Source organism: Eptesicus fuscus, chromosome 14, assembly GCF_027574615.1.
Source record: "Eptesicus fuscus isolate TK198812 chromosome 14, DD_ASM_mEF_20220401, whole genome shotgun sequence".
NCBI classification, from domain to species: domain Eukaryota; kingdom Metazoa; phylum Chordata; class Mammalia; order Chiroptera; family Vespertilionidae; genus Eptesicus; species Eptesicus fuscus.
The window spans coordinates 42,281,188-42,301,294 of NC_072486.1; the positions used below are offsets into that span (position 1 = coordinate 42,281,188).

At 38.9% G+C, this 20,107-nt stretch overlaps 1 protein-coding gene across 2 annotated transcripts in view; it reads right to left on the minus strand.

The window, feature by feature from the left end:
• The window catches only part of COG5 (component of oligomeric golgi complex 5), a 215,715-nt gene that overhangs the window by 106,312 nt on the left and 89,296 nt on the right, over positions 1–20,107 (minus strand). For both annotated transcript variants that reach the window (XM_054726639.1, XM_054726638.1), the window contains exon 7: positions 2,215–2,345. In XM_054726639.1, coding sequence (XP_054582614.1) covers positions 2,215–2,345 — 131 coding nt within the window. The remainder of the gene's footprint in view (positions 1–2,214; positions 2,346–20,107) is intronic.

A 20,107-nucleotide genomic window follows, 5' to 3' on the forward strand; every position in this document is an offset into this window, starting at 1 on the left:
GTAATACAGCATTGGTATCTTGATAGGAATTGCATTTACTCTATAGATTGCTTTGGGTAGTATAGATATTTTATTTATTTATTTATTTTTTTAAATATATTTTATTGATTTTTTACAGAGAGGAAGAGAGAGGGATAGAGAGTTAGAAACATCGAAGAGAGAGAAACATCGATCAGCTGCCTCTTGCACACCCTCTACTGGGGATGCGCCCGCAACCAAGGTAGATGCCCCTGACCGGAATCAAACCTGGGACCCTTGAGTCCGCAGGTCGACGCTCTATCCACTGAGCCAAACCGGTTTCGGTGCTAGTATAGATCTTACCTTATAATAGACAAATATGCAAATTGACCGCACCTTCGCTACACCCAAGCCACGCCCACCAACCAAGCCACGCCCATCAACCACGCCCACCAGGAAACCGTTGCAGGGGCGCTGGGTGCAGCCTTGGGCACCAGCGCCGATCGCAGGAGACCACTGGGGGTCGGCTCCTGCTATCGGTCGCAGGGACGCTGGGTGCGGCCGAGCCCAAGGCCACCGCCCGGGGCCAAGCCCGGACCCTGAAAGAAGGCAGAAGGCGGTGGCCACAGCCAAGGCCTGGGTCCCCGGTGCTGGCAGAAAACTGGTGCAGGCAGCCAGGTGAATGACGGTCTATTGCACGAATCTTCGTGCAAACGGGCTACTAGTATTTTAATAAAAGTGCAAATTTTAATATTTATCCATAATTTTTTAAAAACTGCAGTTCAGGGTAACCAAGTATCCTTAGTTGATGAGTGAAAGTTACTTTTTACAAAAGAATCACAGCTAATGATTAGAGGAATAATAAAAATTGAAAAATCATTCTTTTTATGATCTCTGATAAAAAATAAAGTAAAATAAAATAGATGGATGAAAAAGGAGAAAGGGTTAAGAAGTACAAATTGATAGATAACACAACTGACATGGAGATGTAAAGTACAGCCTAGGGAATATAGTCAATAATATTTTAATAAGCCGAGACCGGTTTGGCTCAGTGGATGGAGCGTCGGCTTGCGGACTGAAGGGTCCCAGGGTTCGATTCCAGTCAAGGGCATGTACCTTGGTTGCGGGCACATCCCCGGTCGGGGGTGTGCAGGAGGCAGCTGATTGATGTTTCTCTCTCATTGATGTTTCTGGCTCTCTATCCCTCTCCCTTCCTCTCTGTGGAAAATCAATAAAATATATTTAAAAATAATAATAATAATAATATTTTAATAAGTATGTATGAAGTCAGATGGGTAGTAGATTTATTGGGGAGATCTACTTTGTAAGTTATATAGATGTCTAATCATTGGGTTGTACACCTGAAACTAATATTGTACATCAACTCTAATTTAAAAAATAAAAAATAAGTAAAATGGGAAAAAATTATTTAAACTCTCAGCAACCTCATTTTTGATATAGAAATAATAGTAACAGCAACCTTATTGGGCTGCTGAAAGGCTGAAATGAATAGCAGTGCTTTGAACAAAGCAAGCATATTCCTTTGTGTGTGTTTTTTTGTTTGTTTTTTTAATTGATTTTTTACAGAGAGGAAGAACGAGGAATAGAGAGTTAGAAACATCGATGAGAAACATCAATCAGCTGCCTCCTGCACACTCCCTACTGGAGATGTGCCTGCAACCAAGGTACATGCCCTTGACCGGAATCGAACCTGGGACCTTTCAGTCTGCAGGCCGACGCTCTATCCACTTAGCCAAACCAGTTAGGGCCATATTCCTTTGTTGAACCCTCCCCAACACAGCCTCCAGAAGTAGGTTGTTGCCATATCTGAGTTTCCATTAACCTCCTAACACCTCTCAACCCAGATATTAACTATCCATTTACATATACACATTACATAAAAATATTCTTTAAACTAGAGGCCCAGGGTGCCTAGCAGCTGCTGGCTACTGGCTGGGTACTCCCTCTCTTCCCCAGGCCCTGCCCCCTGGTCGAACTCCTGGTCGAGGGGGACAATTTGCATACTATACTTTTATTATGTAGGATTACATACATTTTATGTCATAAATCTTAGAGAATCAATTTTTAGAATTAAATAATTATACTAAATAACTTTCCCTATCCTATTCTCCAATTCAAATTATAGTTCTTCAGTGATAAAATGAAAACATATTACTTTTGTAATCTCAAAGTTAAATGTTAATCTGTATTATGACATATTTTCCACATTAAGAAGGCGATAGATATTTTTATTACCTGAGTCTCCACACCCTGCTCCAGGAGGCGCTTAGCTTGATTTTCCACTTCAAGTCGAGCTCTTGCAATAAAAAGTAGATCATTTTCTATTACTTCAATTCCAGAAAGATCTATTCCTTGAGAAAGATAATCTATTTAAAAAAACACACACACATTTAAATATTTCAGTGTCAGATACATATCAAGATATCAAAGCTTCATGTCTAACTTGTTCTAAGTATTATGAATTTGCTGCTGCATAATACTCCATTTCAAAATCTGTATTCTAGAAAATATGTATTTTTAAAAATACCCAAACCTTTTCTACTCAATAAATAACTTTATTCCAGAGCCAAAGGTTCCAAATAAGAGAGTTAGTAAAGCAAGAGTAGAAATTACGATTATCATAAATTCAAAGTAATGTGAACAGATTATATAAAAAGTAGTATCAAATTTATTTTTATGCAAATAAATAACCTGATAATCTTAAAATTTTTTCAACTTACAAGACTGCTTTTAAAAAGTACTCTATAATAAGATAGCATTTGAAATAAATGTCCAACATTTGGAGAATGATTAATAAATTATGAAAAAAACTTAGCATGCTTCCAGTTTACAGGATTCGTGTAGTTCTAATAGTTACTTATACTAAAAAACTTTCATGATATTACTGAGTGAAAAAAATTACAAAGAGAACTTAATGCTATATAATTATATATAGTTTATAATCCTATAAACTTTATTTATAGTATATATACAAAGCAAGAAGTGTAAAAATATATATACCAAAATGTTTATAAAAATTGTCTCTGCATATTTAGAATTTGAAATTTTTATTATTAAATTTTTTGGCTTAATCTTAGACATATGTAAGGTAAATAAAATGCTATAAATAAAGGTCAAGGTTTCATTAAATATCTTAGACACCATTCTAAAATTCTTATTTTCTATTTTATTAAGATAAATTATTTATAATAAAATTAACTTAGATGACTTTGTTTTCTAGGTACTCAATAAAATATCAAATGTGTTTTTCACTGCATTCTCTTAATTAGAATTTTTAAATTTTAAGTCTTATTAAAATAATCCCTAACTCTTCTATATTATAATCCAATCTTATTTAAACTGGGTCACAAGTACTACCTAGGTGAAACTACATTAAAGAATCCAGTATAATACAAACCGCTTAGCAGCACTCGAATGTCTGCTGATTGAACACCTTATAGTTAGTTCTACCCAAGAGGACAAAAGGAAATGACATAGTGGTTATTGTTAACTGTACTTTAACCATGCCAATTTTTTTTGAAAAAATGTATATATCTAAAGGGACATGTGCCTTACCACGGTCGAAAAAAAATACCTATAAATCATTTGGGTTCATAATTTACTCTCTAGGTGATCATAGTTAAGTGATATAGTTTCATTTGGCCTCATTTTAAAAATCTATATAGTGCGCCAATAATTTACAAATCATGCCCTACACAGGCACTGAATATTGAATGTCAACTATAATTGAAAAATAAAATAAAAAAATTTTAAAATAAAAGTTATGCCCTACATAACTCTTAAGACTATCATCAGAATCAAATTAATGAATGCCAAAATATTTTATATACATATCTACTAAGTAAATGTGGGGTGGATTATAATCCATGGGAAAATTTTTAAATCTGATATTTAAAATTTTATTTTTCAGAGAATTTTGAGAACATTCTATTAGGCCACAGTGTGGTAATGATCACTGAGGGAATGCTATGTATACCCTGAAAACACTTACTAAAACACATAGAACCAAACTGGACATACAGTCTATAGAAAATACTATTTTTTGAAGCTGGTTATAAACTTGTTTCTTTTCTATTTGTTTCCTATAGAAGAAAAATATCACAATTAAGTAAAAAAATAAAAAGAAAGGAAAGCACCATGAGTAAGAAATAGAGCTGGTTTCTAATTTTACCTCTACCATATGTTTCTGAATGTATAAGTCTTGCAATCTTTGGTACCAGTTACTTTATTTGAAAATTAAAGATCCATAATACTTAAACCCTAAGATATTTTCCAGTTATAAATTTATAGAGATAAGTAAAGCCAAAAGTTGCTTTATTCTTATGAATGCTGACCTATAACTCTGAAGACAGTTTAAATCATTCATTCAACCCATTTATTGAGTGTCAATCATTTATAAGTCACAAACACACAGAAATAAATAGGACATAAATCTGACCACAAGTAGAAAATCTAAAACAGAAAGAAAAAGCACAAAGTTAACTTTGAAAGATACATTGAAAAATACAATAAAATGTGTATTATTTCAGGTGCTATGGCAACAAAAAGAAAAAGTAAATGCTATTAATGTCTTCACAGGGTTTACAATCCAACAGGGGAGAAACAAATATAAATGATTAATCCCAATACTTTTTAAAAATAAAAATGGCACATATCATATGATCTAACCACTTCCCTCTCCCACTTCCTTCCCCCTGCTTATCAACACTATATTTTTAACCATTCACTCTAAGAAATAACCTAAAGACAAGCTAGATTTAGAGTACCAAGGGTTCTGGAGGGGGCGGGGGGGGGGAAGAGTCATATTATTTTCCTTATTGATTATCCCACAAACCTGCTTTTCAATAAAAGAGATAAATAAAAATGGGGGAAAGCAAGAGGGAAAAAAATGTAGCAACACCACCTTATCCTCCCAAGGGGAATGGAGGGATAAAACTCAATTTTCCCCTCCTGTTTATCTGTGCATACAATCACCATCAGTGTTCAAGTTTTTTTACATCTGCTCTTGCTCTCTGGAAACACATCTAGGGACTGGAGCCAATAACTTCAGATGATAATGGTGATTCCAATTAACAAAAACTATACTTTTTGAAGACCTGGCATGTGGAAGGCATTAAATTAGGCACAAAATGTGTATTTTATATTTTAATGTATAAATCTATTATTTATGGTATTTTAAACAACCTTGCTAGAAATATTAACAAATTATGAACAAATTCACCTAACCAGCAAAGCAGAATTTAGATCCAGGGCTGTCTACCTTCAATCTTTTCAGTAGACCATCCCAGACCAATTAGCCTCAGAAAGAAAAAGGACTAATTTTTAGAAAAATATATATAGCAAGAGGTTACTAATATTAACTTTAAGGCATGTAATTCTTTAGGGACACATACAAAGCATTATTCACAATAGCCAAGAGATGGAATCAACCCAAATGTCCACTGACAGATGAATAGATAAGGAAAATGTGGTGTATTCATAGAATAGAATATTATTCAGTCGTAAAAAAGGAAATCCTATCACATGCTACAACGTGGAAGTAACTTGAAAACATTATGCTAAGTGAAATAAGCCAGTCACAAAATGACAAATACTGTATAATTTCACTTATATAAGGTATCTAAAGTGTCAAACTCATAAAAACACACAGTGGTTGCCAGGCACTGGAGAAGATGAAAACGAGAAGTTGTTGTTCATTTGAGTACAGAGTTTCAGTTTTGTACAATCCTGTAAACACAGAGAACACTATGAAACTATAAACTTAAAAATGGATAAGATCGTAACTGTTATGTATGTTTTTACCACAACTTTAAAAAAAGTGCTGAAAAGAATATGGAAAAACTGGAACCCTTGTGCATTGCTGGTGGAACTATAAAATGGGGCAGCATCTGTGGAAAACAGTTTGGCAGTTCCTCAAAAGATTAAACATAGAATTACCATGTGATTCACCAAATTTTAATCTAGTATATACCCAAAAGATTTGAAAGCAGGAACCTGAACAGATATTTGTGCACTGATGTTCATAGTAGCATTATTCACAATAAAGGATGGAAGCAACCCATGTGTTCATCAAAAGATTAATGGATAAAGAAAATGTGGTTTAAATGTATAATGGACTATTATTCAGCCTTAAAAAGGAAATTCTGACATATGCTTCAAGGTGGATGAACCATGAAGACATTATACTAAGTTGAATAAGCCAGTCACAAAAGGACAAGTATTATATAATTCCACACATATTCAGTACCGGGGGTAGTCAAATTCATAGAGACAGAAAGTAAAGTGGTGGTTTCCACTGAGTGGGGGAGGAAGGAGCAGGGAGAACTGACAGTGTTCAATGGGTACAGAGTTTCAAGCTGAGATGAAGAGTGATGGTGGTAATGGTTAACTATGTAAAGGTACTTAATGCCATAAGTGCTAAATGCAAGAACAATGAGTAAGGGAGCAAAATCAAGATAAGGACTTAAGAAAGGATATTTTATCAAGCCAGCTCCATTGTAGGTGACTAGAACTGAATCTCCCAGAGGCACTTAGGGAAACAGTGCAGAGCCCATACCTGAGTTACCCCACCAAGGATCAAGGGAGTTGGGGTATGTATACCCCAATACCTGTCAGTCATTGGTGAGGACTGCTCCCTGGCACTTGTGTCCGACTGCTCAAAGGCACAGTGGTCTTCCCACAGCTAAAGTCAGTTAATGGAAGGCCTAGCTGGGGATGTGTGCTGGGTACTGGCAATGTCTGCTACTTGCAGAAATCAGCCTGCAGTGCTCCAGAAGGAAAGTCAGTGAGAGTGGCATATAAAACCTGTGGGGACATGATGGTAGAAAATGACATCTGAGAGGAAGAGAGGGACCCACATTTTTATATTTTAAAGTTAATATTAAACTTGTATTGCTTAAGCTTTTAAATATTGTTTATTTTTGTTTGCAAAGGTTGGATGAGGGTACAATGAAAATGGGTTGTACTTTACCAGAATCTGAAAAACTGGGCATAAGAGAAAATACTATGCCAAAATGATATTTTAAAAATAAGATAGGCTGGGGAAAAGGAGGAGATGACAAGAAGAGAAGGAAGAGCAGAAGGAAGAGGAGGAGGAGAGCCAGTATCCAAGTTTGGTAAAGTGAACTGCAAAGGGAGAGGTTATGGACAAGGGACAAGGAAAGAGGCCTATGTGTTTGCTGGGAAAGAGCTGTTTCTACCTCTTTGACCTCAAATTTATATTCTCAACCTCCCCCATGAGTTCCATAACTCATATATCATCTCCTCTTGGATAGCTTAACAGGCATCTCAGACCCAGATGGCTTGGCTCAGTAGATAGAGCATCAGCCTGCGGACTGAAGGGCCCCAGGTTTGATTCTGGTCAAGGGCACATGCCTGGGTTTCAGGCTCGATCCCCAGTAGGGGGTGTGCAGTAGGTAGCCAATGATTCTCTCTCATCATTGATGTTTATCTCTCTCCCTCTCCCTTCTTCTCTGAAATCAATTTTTAAAAAAGTATCTCAAATTTAAGATATCCAAAAGTAATTATTTCCTGCATAAACATTCTCCTCCCTCAGTATTGTTCATATTAGTAAACAGTACCATATATGTATTTATTTGTCAAACTACACCATAAAATGTTCTTATAATCTCCTTGAGAACAGAAACTTGGCTATTTTATCGCTAATGCTTAGTGCAATATCTAGGACATAGGAGAACATCTATAAATACTTGTTTGAAATAATTACCAGAAGATTAAATCTGTCTTAATTCTAACCTTTTCTGCTGAAATCAGTAAGAGAATTAAAACTTCTAACAGCTATAAACAATCTAGTTTTAGTCCTTCCTCCTGGTGAAGAAAAAAAAAAAAAAAGCAAAGATGAGTATGTATATACGTGTACTCCGTATGGAGCAGAAAGAATAAAAGGGTAGAAAGATAGGGAAGAAAACAGTAGTTTTCTTTATTAATTACACACACACACACACACACACACACACACACACACACACAATAAGAAAATTTATTTGTGGCCATTATCATGATAGACTAGTGACCTGGTGCACGGATTTGTGCACAGTGAAAGGAAATTAATTAGAAGGTGGCTGGCGGGGTGGGATGGGCAAGACGGGCTGGACACACCCTGGAGCTTCCCGTGGTCCCTCCCTGGCCGACCGCACCTGGGGTGGTGCTGTGGATCAAAGGGCATCTTTGGAGTGGGCAGGGTCCCTCCAACAGGTGGGGTCCCTTGGCCTGGCCTGCGGGAATTGGGCCAAAACTGGCTACCCAACATCCTCCAAGGGAGCCCCGAGGGGGAGAGGGAACTCTGCAAAGTTGCTGTCGTATACGGTGTAGAACGCAAATGCAAGTGTGCAGTAAACCAGATTCGGGGCTGACAGTGCCCCAGCAACAACATAACCCACGGTCAAAGATGGAATCGCGCAGCCCCGTGAGGAATTGGGCTCCCTCCTGATTCCAGGGCGCGTCACCCGAGAACCGCCACTGCCAAGTCACTGCAGCTCGGCAGCTCCTGCGTTGAACATCTGCCCCCTTCTGGTCAGTGCATGTCATAGCTACCGGTTGGACAAACACTTAGCATATTAGACTTTTATATCTATCTCTATCTCTATCTATATCTATACTAGAGGCCCGGTGCACGAAATTCATGCACGGGAGGGGGGGTGTCCCTCAGCCCAGCCTGCACCCTCTCCAATCTGGGATCCCTCTCACAATCCAGGACTGCTGGCTCCCAACTGCTCGCCTGCCTGTCTTCCTGATTGCCCCTAACCGCCTCTGCCTGCCAGCTTGATCACCCCTAAAGACTCCCCTGACACCCTGATTGATGCCTAACTGCCCTCCCCTGCAGGCCTGGTCACCCCTAACTGCCCTCCCCTGCAGGCCTCCCCTCCCCCCAACTGCTCTCCCCTACAGGCCTTGGTCCCCCCCAACTGCCCTTCCCTGCAGACCCGGTTGCCCCCAACTTCCCTCCTCTGCCGGCCTGATCACCCCTAACTGCCCTCCCCTGCAGGCTTGATCGCCCACAACTGCCCTCCCTTGCAGGCCTGGTCCCTCTCAACTGCCCTCCCCTGCTGGCCTGATCGCCCACAACTGCCCTCCCCTGCAGGCCTGATCCCTCCACACTGTGGCCATCTTGTGTCCACATGGAGGCAGCCACCTTTGACCACATGGGGGCAACCATCTTGTGTGTTGGAGTGATGTTTAATTTGCATATTACTCTTTTATTAGATAGGATAGAGGCCTGGTGCATGGGTGGGGCCAGCTGGTTTGCCCTGAAGGGTGTCCCGGATCAGGGTGGGGGTTCCCTTGGGGTGTGGGGAGGCCTGGGCGAGGAGCCTGTGGTGGTTTGCAGGCTGGCCACGCCCCCCGGTGACCCAAGCAGAGGCCCTGGTAACTGGGATTTATTTATCTTCTATAATTGAAACTTTGTAGCCTTGAGTGGAGGCCAAGGCAGGCCAGGGCTGCAGAAGCTTGGCTTCCTCCATCGCTAGGGCCAACTCAAGCTTCCTGCTCTCTCCAGCTCCGTGGCCACAGCCATTTTTGTTGGGATTTATTTATCTTCTATAATTGAAACTTTGTAGCCTTGAGTGAAGGCCTGGGCTGGCCAGGGTGTGTGGAAAGCTTGGCTTCCTCCATTGCCAGGGAAACCCAAGCCTCCTGCTCGCTCCGTGGCCACAGCCATCTTGGTTGGGTTAATTTGCATACCCGCTCCTGATTGGCTGGTGGGCGTGGCTTGTGGGTGTAGCAGTGATGGTTAATTTGCATATTACTCTTTTATTAGATAGGATGTATAATAGAGAAGTATGCTAATTAACCGGGACACCACAATGGGTCGACCGGACAGGAGGAGGTTACACACACAGCGTTGGGAGCGAGGTGGCAGGGGTCTCCATGCACCTGCGCTGGGGGAGGGCCTGATCAGCAGCAGCCACGGCTGCTGCGGGACCCAGGGAGTGAGGCAGGGCCGGACCAGTGACTTGAGGGTGGGAGGCGCCACACAATTTCGAATCGTGCGCTGGGCTCCTAGTCTATAATAAAAGTGTAATATGCTAATTAGACCAGACATCCTTCCAGATGACCTTCAGGTCTGCGAGGGAAGCCCGAGTCCCGGGTAGCAGAGGGAAGGCAGTGCCGGCAGCCAGAGGAAGAAAGGCCTACTCTTGCATGAATTTCCTGCATCGGGCCTCTAGTATACAGATAAGTCTAGAACTGCTTTAACAATATTATAGTCTTAACCTTTTGCACTCAGATGTCGAGTGTGACTCAACACGGTTAGCATCGGTAGCAGCTCAAGAAAAAAGCAAGCGAGTGCAAAGGGTTAAAACACACAATTAGAGAGGAGACTCACCATGCAAACACTTCATACAAAGCAGATTCTGAGAAGCAGAAGAGAAAACTCAGGATTAAAACTGAGAGGGTTTTGCCATTAAGGAGAAAACATTTACCCACAGGAAATTAAAGAGTGCCAAAATGTTTCCTCATTTTCTTCTTTCTTCTTGAAATTTAGAGCAACCATCTATTTCACAATTTTTCCTGGTCTGTCCTGATAATCTTCAACTGACCAAGTGAATGGATATTAGGGAGTTGTTTTCTTGCTGGTAAAAAGAGTATTGCCACTCAACACACCTATTTTCCAGCACCAAACTGTTTTTCTCACAGTTCTAAGTGACAGCTTATAAGAAATTCAATGCATCCCCTTCATTTTACTACCATTCTTTATCCCATCTTCAAGAGCCTGTGACGCTTCCAGCTCTGAGCCTTTCCAGAATTCCATGGGGTGACATGCTTCATCCTGGCTTCTTCCTTTGCAGGTATTTCTGTTTCCACTGTCTACTCTTTAATAAAGCAATTATCCCTCATCAATCTGCTTTCCATATTCTAAAATTCTGCTAATTTCTCTTCTGCTATATCTCTTTTGCAATCTTTGTCATTGTGGATTTATACCTTTTTATGTTTTTACTGTCATTTTACTGAATTTCAAGCAGGTGCAGAAATAAAGGTGTGCATTCAATCCACTGCATCTAACCAGTAATCCAGAGCTTAAATTTTGGTCAAACTAAAATATTATGACCCCAACCCTAAATGCTTGCACCTTTCCAATTTCCAAACATCCCAATAAAATCCTATTTTTAGTGCTAACTACACCCGTAGCATCTTTCCTACTCTCCCAAACTGTAAATAATTTATCTTTCTCCTGAATTTTCACAGCATGTTGCTTGTATTTCTTCTGGCATTTACTTAGACCATATGTGCTAAATTTTAATGACTAATGTTCAAAAATCTCCTGCACTGCCCAAAGTTATTCACTTCACTAAAAACACTTTAAATTCTATCAATCAGGGATTTATTTAGTAAAATTAGTGAACTTTAGAAATACAAAAATACTCCTCAAAATGATAAGCCTACCATGTTAGTTTAATAAGAATTTTTCCTTTCTATACCAAATTATGAACCATGAACTGAGTAAATGTGATATCTGATAAAGAAAGGAAATCTTGCACAATTTAAAGTACTAGGAATCTGGCTCTGAACAAGAAATAATCAGGATATGGATGGAGGTGTGATGAATAATATGCAGGTGTTTAAAAAATAAAACCTCTAAAACAAACAAACAAACAAAAAAATAAAATATATATATGTATATATATATATATATATATATATATATATATATATATATATATATTTTTTTTTTTTCTCAAGGTAAACATCAAGCCAAAAGCATATCAACAATGTTCTCTGTCTATTTCACATATATGCCTCAGGCTACATTTTACCATCTAGAAATATGGTCTTGCCTGCTATTTAAACCAATTTCATCTAAAAAGAAAAAGAGAAATATGGAAAGAGAAAGTTATGGCATGAATTCTGTCACCAAGAGAGAGATAATTTAAGAGTTGCACACCATTTGGGTAGATAGTAGATCCAATAATCTATAATAATAAAAGCAAAATATGCTCATTAGACCGGACAGCCAGATGTCCTTCTGGACATCCTTCCAGACAAAGCTGCAGCGGCTGTGAGGGCCAAGGGCAGGCAACCATGGCAGCTGGCAGTGGCAGCAGCAGCAGCAGCAGCAGCAGGGTGATGGGTGCGGCGCCTTCCCTGATCGGCCCGATCACCTCCCACAGACTGCAGCTTAGGCCCGCTCCTCATTGGGAGCGGACCTAAGCTGTCAGTAGGACACTGCCTGAGAGCTTTCAGACTGTAAGAGGGGGCAGGCTGGGCTGAGGCACCCCGACCCCCAGTGCATGAATTTTCGTTCACTGGGCCTCTAGTCTATATATATATATGTATGCCTAAGGGACCGGCCAGTAGCTATGATGCACACTGAACACCAGGGGGCAGACGCTCAACGCAGGAGCGGAAACCACAGGCATGAAAACATGGAACAGATTGATGAATCTCAGAGGGAAAGGGGAAGGGGAGATGGGGAAGGGAAGGGAGAGATTAACCAAAGATCTTATATGCATACTAGAGGCCCAGTGCACAGATTCGTGCACTGGTGGGTTCCCTTGGCCTGGCCTGTGGGGATCGGACTGAAACCAGCTCTCAGACATCCCCTGAGGGGTCCTGGATTGCGAGAGGGCGCAGGCCAGGCCAAGGGACCCCACCAGTGCATGAACCAGGCCTCTAGTATATTATAACAGAGGTACTTCAAAGAACACAGGTGTTATATTTGAAGTACCTCAGGTGTAGTAAGATTTCGAAAGCTGGAAAAAGGAACACCAGAAAAAGAGAACAGGATCCAAACACAGAGTCTAGAGAATCTATATTAATAAAAGGGTAATATGCTAATAAACCAGGAGACCTTCCGGACGTCCTTCTGGACAAAGCCATGGTGGCAGGGCCGAGGCAGAGGCAGTTAGAGGAGATCAGGCCAGGAGGGGAGGGCAGTTGGGGGTGATCAGGCCAGCGAGGGGGCAGTTAGGGGCGATCAGGCCAACGGGGGGAGCAGTTGGGGGTGAGCAGGCTGGCAGGGGGGGCAGTTGGGGGTGAGCAGGCTGGCAGGGTGGGAGCAGTTGGGGCGATCAGGCCAACGGGGGGGAGGGCAGTTGGGGACAAGCAGACTGGCGGGGGGGGCAGTTGAGGGCAAGCAGGCCAGCGGGGGGGGGGAGCAATTGGGGCGATCAGGCTGGCAAGGGGGGCAGTTGAGAGAGAGAAGGTCGGTGGGGGGGGCAGTTGGGGGCGAGCAGGCCAGCAGGCAGAGTGGTTAGGGGTGATCAGGCAGGCAGGCAGGTGAGCAGTTAGGATCCCTGTGGGATCGGGCCTAAACCGGCAGTCGACATCCCTCAAGGGGTCTCAGATTGGAGAGGGTGCAGGCTAGGCTGAGGGACACCCCTCTCCCCCATGCACAAATTCCGTGCACCGGACCACTAGTATTATAATAAAATAGTTGATCTTGCACTATACTTCTCAGTTCCTTAATTCATACTTCCTAATCTTTCCAAGTTTCTAAGGATAATATCCTTAAAAGATGTAGTATCCCTGGGGGTCAACAGAGGTGGGGCACAGACCCTCACCGCCCAACTTTGCAGGGGCCTGAACACTCATCCCTTCTGAAGGAAGTCTCCTGCCCCCAGGGCGGCTTAACGTCCCAAGCCCAGCTCAAATCGGGACCCGGGTAACAGACAGAGACTTGGCCGACAGCAGCTGCCCTCTCACTCCAACAAGAATTGTTCAAGTTGTCTTGTACCCATGGTGTGGGGAAGTGGGTTTATGATATCTAAATCCAGCCTACCACCAGGAATGCTCAGGACCTACTCAAGAAGGCAAATAATCCTTTCCACTAATATTGACAGGGTAAAATAAGATTGTTGTTAGAGTAATAAATTTGACAGTAAAATAGTAGTCAAGTTTTCAGGCAAATTTAAATTGGCTAGTTGAAACAAGCAAATATTCTAGAAAAATTAATTGTACTGGACAAAAAGGTGTTCCTAAAGTGTTAATTAAAATTTTTATTGGTAGTTCATCTCATGATAAAATTGCGCACCATGTAATGAACCTAAAACAGTAATATTATAGTGCAAAAAATTAAAATTTAAAATCCATCAAGACTACCTTATAAAATTTTCAAAAGCCTCCTAATATTTAAATCAAAAAAGGGGGGGATAGAAGAATATCATGTAAGGAAAAATATTCTGTAAGTAAATTACATCTAGAAAATTAATACTTTAGAAAATTAATTGTAAGGCTAAAAGCAAGACACCCATGAAAAACACACAAGGTGTCAAAACAAGCCAGTGGAAAATCATTTGGGCAAAAAATGAAATATGATCCCAAGTCAAATTTATAGGAAATATTCCTTTATTAACTTTTGGTCGAGAATATGTTTGTATATTTTTAGAAAACAACTCCGAGACCATGTGGATTCCAGCAACAGAGAGGAATCGACAGGACTACTCCAGCCATGAAGACAGAAGAGAAGCAGTCCAGAGATGGAAGACGCCGACGTAGCCTTGCCATAGTAGCAGTTAGCAGCTGTGCGTCACTGCAGGTTGCCCAGGACCAAACCAGAGGGAGTCGGACCTGCATTACCACCATTTGTCCACCATCCAGAACTGAAAAGTCAGTGCCGACATGTACACATAAGGAACTGTTTGACATTGAAATTGGGTCTCAAAAGAACTGTTGGCCCAGAAAGAAACTCACTACACACTGATTCATTTGCCTGTCAGCATAACCATTATTGCTTTTCTCATTCTCAGTTCTTATAAGTGTATTTCTAATAGCACATGATCTCACTCATCTAGGGGAAATAATGAACAACATAGACTGATAAACAAGAACAGACCCAGAAACAAGGAGGCATGGATCAGACTGTCGGGCCTCAGAGGGAGGGGAGGAAAGGGTGGGGGTAAAGGGGAGCGATCAACCAAAGGACTTGTGTGTATGCATATGAATATGAGCCTAACCAGCAGTTAAGGACAACAGGGGGGTGGGGGCATGTGTGGGGAGGGGTTTGGGATGGGAATGGGGGGATGAGGACAAATATGTGATACCTTAATCAATAAAGAAATTAATTTTTATTTTTTAAAAAGATGTAGTATCAGGGTTTTCCTTTCCTGCAGGTCCATTAAAAGGTGATAAGTTATATTTCTCAAATTGTATTAGCTTTATTAAAAACACACACAAAAAAACAAATCTCAGAAAAGAAAATCTACACTATCGAGAAAACATTTGCAGAAATAACTCAAATGTCTAGCAGATGATAATAAATAAAATTTGGTACATTCATAGATGGACTATATTTTGGCAATAGAGAATAAAATACTGACACATGCTACATGGGTGAGTCTTAAAAACATATACTAAGTGAAAGTGCTAATCACAAAGGATATACTATATCATTCTATTTATATGAAATATCCAGAATAGGTGAATCTATGAAAACAGAAAGCAGAATAGTGGTTGCCTAGTGCTGCATGATTTGTGGGGATAATGGAAACTAATGGAGATAGAGTTTCTTTGGGGGAGAGTAGTTGCAATTGCATAACTCATAATATACTGAAAAACATTGAATTGAACATTTTAAGTGGGCAAATTATATGGCATGTTAATTATATGTTAATAAGGCTGTTAAAAAAATTACCTCTGGACAAAATGGTATCTCTAATACTACAATGAATTGCAAGCATTGAGGACAGACCTAAAATGTATCTTGCTAATAAAAAGTAAAAATGTAAATTGATTTTGCTGATAGTTCAAAAATATTTTTTTGTTTGTTAAAAATCCTAGTCTTATTTTGTGGTAGATTAAATCTCCCCATTTTTCAGGATAGTTTAAAATTCCTCCTAATGTATATGGGGCCTGAAAAACTTAAACCAATTGGCATAATTATGTTCCTAGCCATCTCATTCACCATCTCTGCTACAGCCAAACTAACATTATTATTTTTTTTTTTTACCATCTTCTAGTTGTGAAATATAAACGGGATCTCTAATAAAGGGGTAGGAAGCAGAGAAAACATTGGACTGCAAATTTTGTAAAATGTAAATATTTTAAATTTAGTTACCTTAACAAAAATGAGTTAAGAGGTATGTTTCAAACAATCCTAACAGACTAATTTTATAAGACATTCACCTCTGTAAATATCTGTAGAAAAACAGGCAACTCATTTATCTCTCTGGTCTTGATTCTTAATCTTCAAAATGAGCATGATAAATTACTGATCTCCAGTGTCCCTTCCAGTTCGGTTAGCCTGTGAATTCTATACCATCCTATAATCTAGTCAATGCTACCACAATCCTACTATTTTTAGTATACTGGTTAGTTGCATGCTAGAGCAATAAATTAATCATAAGATTTATATTTAAAATAAGAGTTTAAATTATTTAGGCTTATTTTCAATAGAGTTTAAATTATTTAAGTCCATCTCATCACCACTTCCAGCAATAATAAGTAAAAGTAAAAAGTTAGCCATGTAAAGTAGCCAAGACCAAATAGTTTAGGATTTTTTTTTTTTTACAGACTACAGATATTTTATTTGTACATAAGCAAAGCAGTACTAAAAGCATATTTATGTGTCCACAATTAGTGAACATGGTGATTTTCTGTTTAAAGCTGCAGCAACTCAAATCCTTCTGGGGTCAATAAAGAAAGACAGGCTGAGAAATACTAGTACATTTAGGGCTATCACCGTGTCTGGCTGTAAACCTGTTTTTTAATCTTTCATACACATACACACACACACACACACACACACACATACATACACATACACACACACATACACACAGACACATATATACATACACACATACATACACACACACACACACTTTATTGCCTTTATATTTCTGCTGGTTTAATATAATTAGTATACTAAATAGTTATCTGCATTTATTTGGTTTCTAAAAATATATAAAAATGCATTGGAATAGAGCTCCTGCAGCTTCAGTGATGACTGGGGGAATTAAATGGGTAACTTCTATTAATATCAAGCGAAGTCTCACATAAACCTACAAGCTCAAAGATTAAATCACTCAGATGTCCGCATCTTTACCACACTGTTTTCTCCACTCACTCCAACCCTACTTTTCAAAATTATACCTATTCTTACACTCCCACCCAATTTCATTAAACTTTTTCAGGTTCTTCACAATAGATGGTCTCTTTTCAACCTTAATAGCACATTAATTCCTCTTTTAAAATACTCACCACATTAAAATTATTTTTATATTTCTCTTAGATTCACTCATCCCAAATATTAAAATGTCATATTATAAACTCTCAGACAGCAAAGACTATGCCTCCCCTGTAATACTAGAACTAGCAATTTCCACATAGAAAATACTTAGTAAAACTGAACTGAATTAAATAAAATGACTCTTCTGGACAACTGAAAATTTAGAAAAGTAACAATAACAAAGAGTATTTCTTTTTTTCTTTTGACATTCATATACTAAAAGTTACTTATATGCCTTACACTAATGAGCATAAATATAGCTAACAAATATTTTAGATTAAAAAATACTCGGTAGGTCTATAATTGTTAAATTTTGTATTTAAAGCCATATACAGTATATTTAACTGAAACAATAGCATGATTCCTCAAGATATTTTTATATACTAACCACAAAATACTTGAGATTTTAAACTTTTTACATTTACAGTGAGCTTACACAAACTGAACACAATTCTCCAATGCACAACTGCTATTTGTAAATTGGTTTACTGTTAATTCCATGTTGGATTTAGCTGTTCAAAGATGTGTTGAAAAATTATCTTAAAATAAATCAAATTGCCCAACAAGTAATTTTACTTTTATTTATCCCATTGTTTTACAAATTGCCCTAGTTATTCTTTATTACAAATAGAAGCTTCTTCGTGTCACAATATGAGAGGTAAAATTAACAACATTACTTATGAAGACTAAAAAGAATGGTATATACTTGAAAAGCATTCAAGTATTTGAATAGTAGTCATATTGCCACATTACCATGGACTCATTCATCCATCCAACAGATATTTACTTGGCAATTACTATGTGCTAGGCATTATGCTACAAGGCATATCAATGAATAAGAGAGATATACCTATGGGAATAAGTCCTAAAATTGTCAAGAATACATAAACACAGAGCCACTGTGTACAGCTGTGCAAATTGTCCACTGTACAAGTTAATATTAACTACATGACAATAGTACCCCTTGCAGTTGTGGTGCCACTCAGCAACCCTTCTAGGAACCCTTCTCACACATGTAATTGCAGAGGGAGAAATTATATTCCTATGATGTGACCAAACCTGGTTGGTTTAAGAATTTTCATGTAAACCAAGATAAACCAGTCATAGTGTTACTGAACTCAAAGGGTTCACTGCTTGGAGTATTCTATTCATGTCTGGTTCTTGTTAGGTAGTTTTATTTACTTGCAGCAAGTAGTAAAGGAGACAGGGGATTCGCTTCCAAAGCTCTGTCTCCTGGAAGGAAAGCTAAGCCACTGCTTATATACCCTATTTGGTTAATTACATGCTGATTTCTTCTTTTAACACTAAACTTACTTTCCCATCAAGCTCATCAGGTGACAGCTGCATCTGCAAACTAACTGCTCCATTTTAACATATGGCAAGAATAGCATTTAGTAAAAACAGTCCAGACCTTGAGATTCTTGTCCTAGCTAACAATAGTCTTCTATCTTCAACCATTCCTTGAATTTCTAAAAAAAATAAAATAAATAAAAAAATTCCTCAGGATCCTTAATCTAAAAACAGCACTCAAAAATAGTACCTTTCAGAATACCTAGTTTGCTTAAAGTAGCTTAAGTTGATTTCTAGTGTTGACATATAAAACTAATTTTAATTTCAAATGAATAACCAGTTTTTGAGAGGCTAAATATCTTGCACAATAAAATTACATTGCAGAAAACTAAAACAAACTCATAAATACAGGGAACAGATTGGTGGTTAGAGAGGAAGAAGGTTGGGAGGTAGGCAAAATAGGTGAAGGGGGTCTACTTTGGGGGTGAGCACTTTGTACTGTATACCAATGTTAAATTAGTAATCAGAAATATATTGTTTTATATAAGGTTCTCAATATATCACATATGTATATAGACCAGCAATTTTCAACCTTTTTCATCTCATGGCACACATAAACTAATTACTAAAATTCTGAGGCACACCAAAAAAATGTATTTTTTTGATCTGACAAAATAGGCATACTTTAGACTGATTTATATGAAAAAAAAGTAGTAATTACCTACCCTTTTTGCTCCAAAGTTACTTTTTTAAAAAATTTGATTTTAGAGAGGGTGGGAGAGGGAGGGGAGAGGATAGGGGAGAGAGAGAGAAACATCGATGTGAGAGAGATACATCTATTGGTTGCCTCCCATATGCACCCTGACTGGGAATCAAACCCATAACCCAGGCGTCCTCAAACTACGGCCCGCGGGCCACATGCGGGTGTTTTTGCCGTTTTGTTTTTTTAACTTCAAAGTAAGATATGTGCAGTGTGCATAGAAATTTGTTCATAGTTTTTTTTAAACTATAGTCCGGTCCCCCAAATGTCTGAGAGACAGTGAACTGGCCCCCTGTTTAAAAAGTTTGAGGACCCCTGCCATAACCTTTTGGTTCCCAGGAGAATGCTCCAACCAACTGAGCCACACTAGCCAGAGTCAAAGTAACTTGTCAAAAAATCAGGTGCCTATACTTGTATAAAAGGATTTCTGGTACCAAGAATTAACCAATTAGATGCAACCTTATTATGTGACGTGACCAATAAGATGCAACTCTATTATATGTCCTATATACTAGTATTTATGGTTCAAGACAGGGCATTCACACTAGACAGCTATTGCCATGTTAGCTGTTGTCATTTTCTTTTTAATTTGACAATCTAAGAAAAATGAGGTCAGTGCTCCCAACTAAATAGTCAAGTATTGCGTGTTTTAAAAATTCTTGTGTCCCTCTGGTTGAAGGTCACTAATGCAGACACATACAACCTGTCAGGCATTATACCAAACATTTTTCATAAATTATCTCTAAATTCTTAAATTCTATCAATAAACACTATCATTAGCCACAAAATGAAACTCCTAGTAACTGACAGAGTTAAGATTAAATCCCAGTTATTTCAAATCAAAGCTATATTTATGACACCTATTTTTCTTTTATAATCTAAAGTTCCAAGTTACA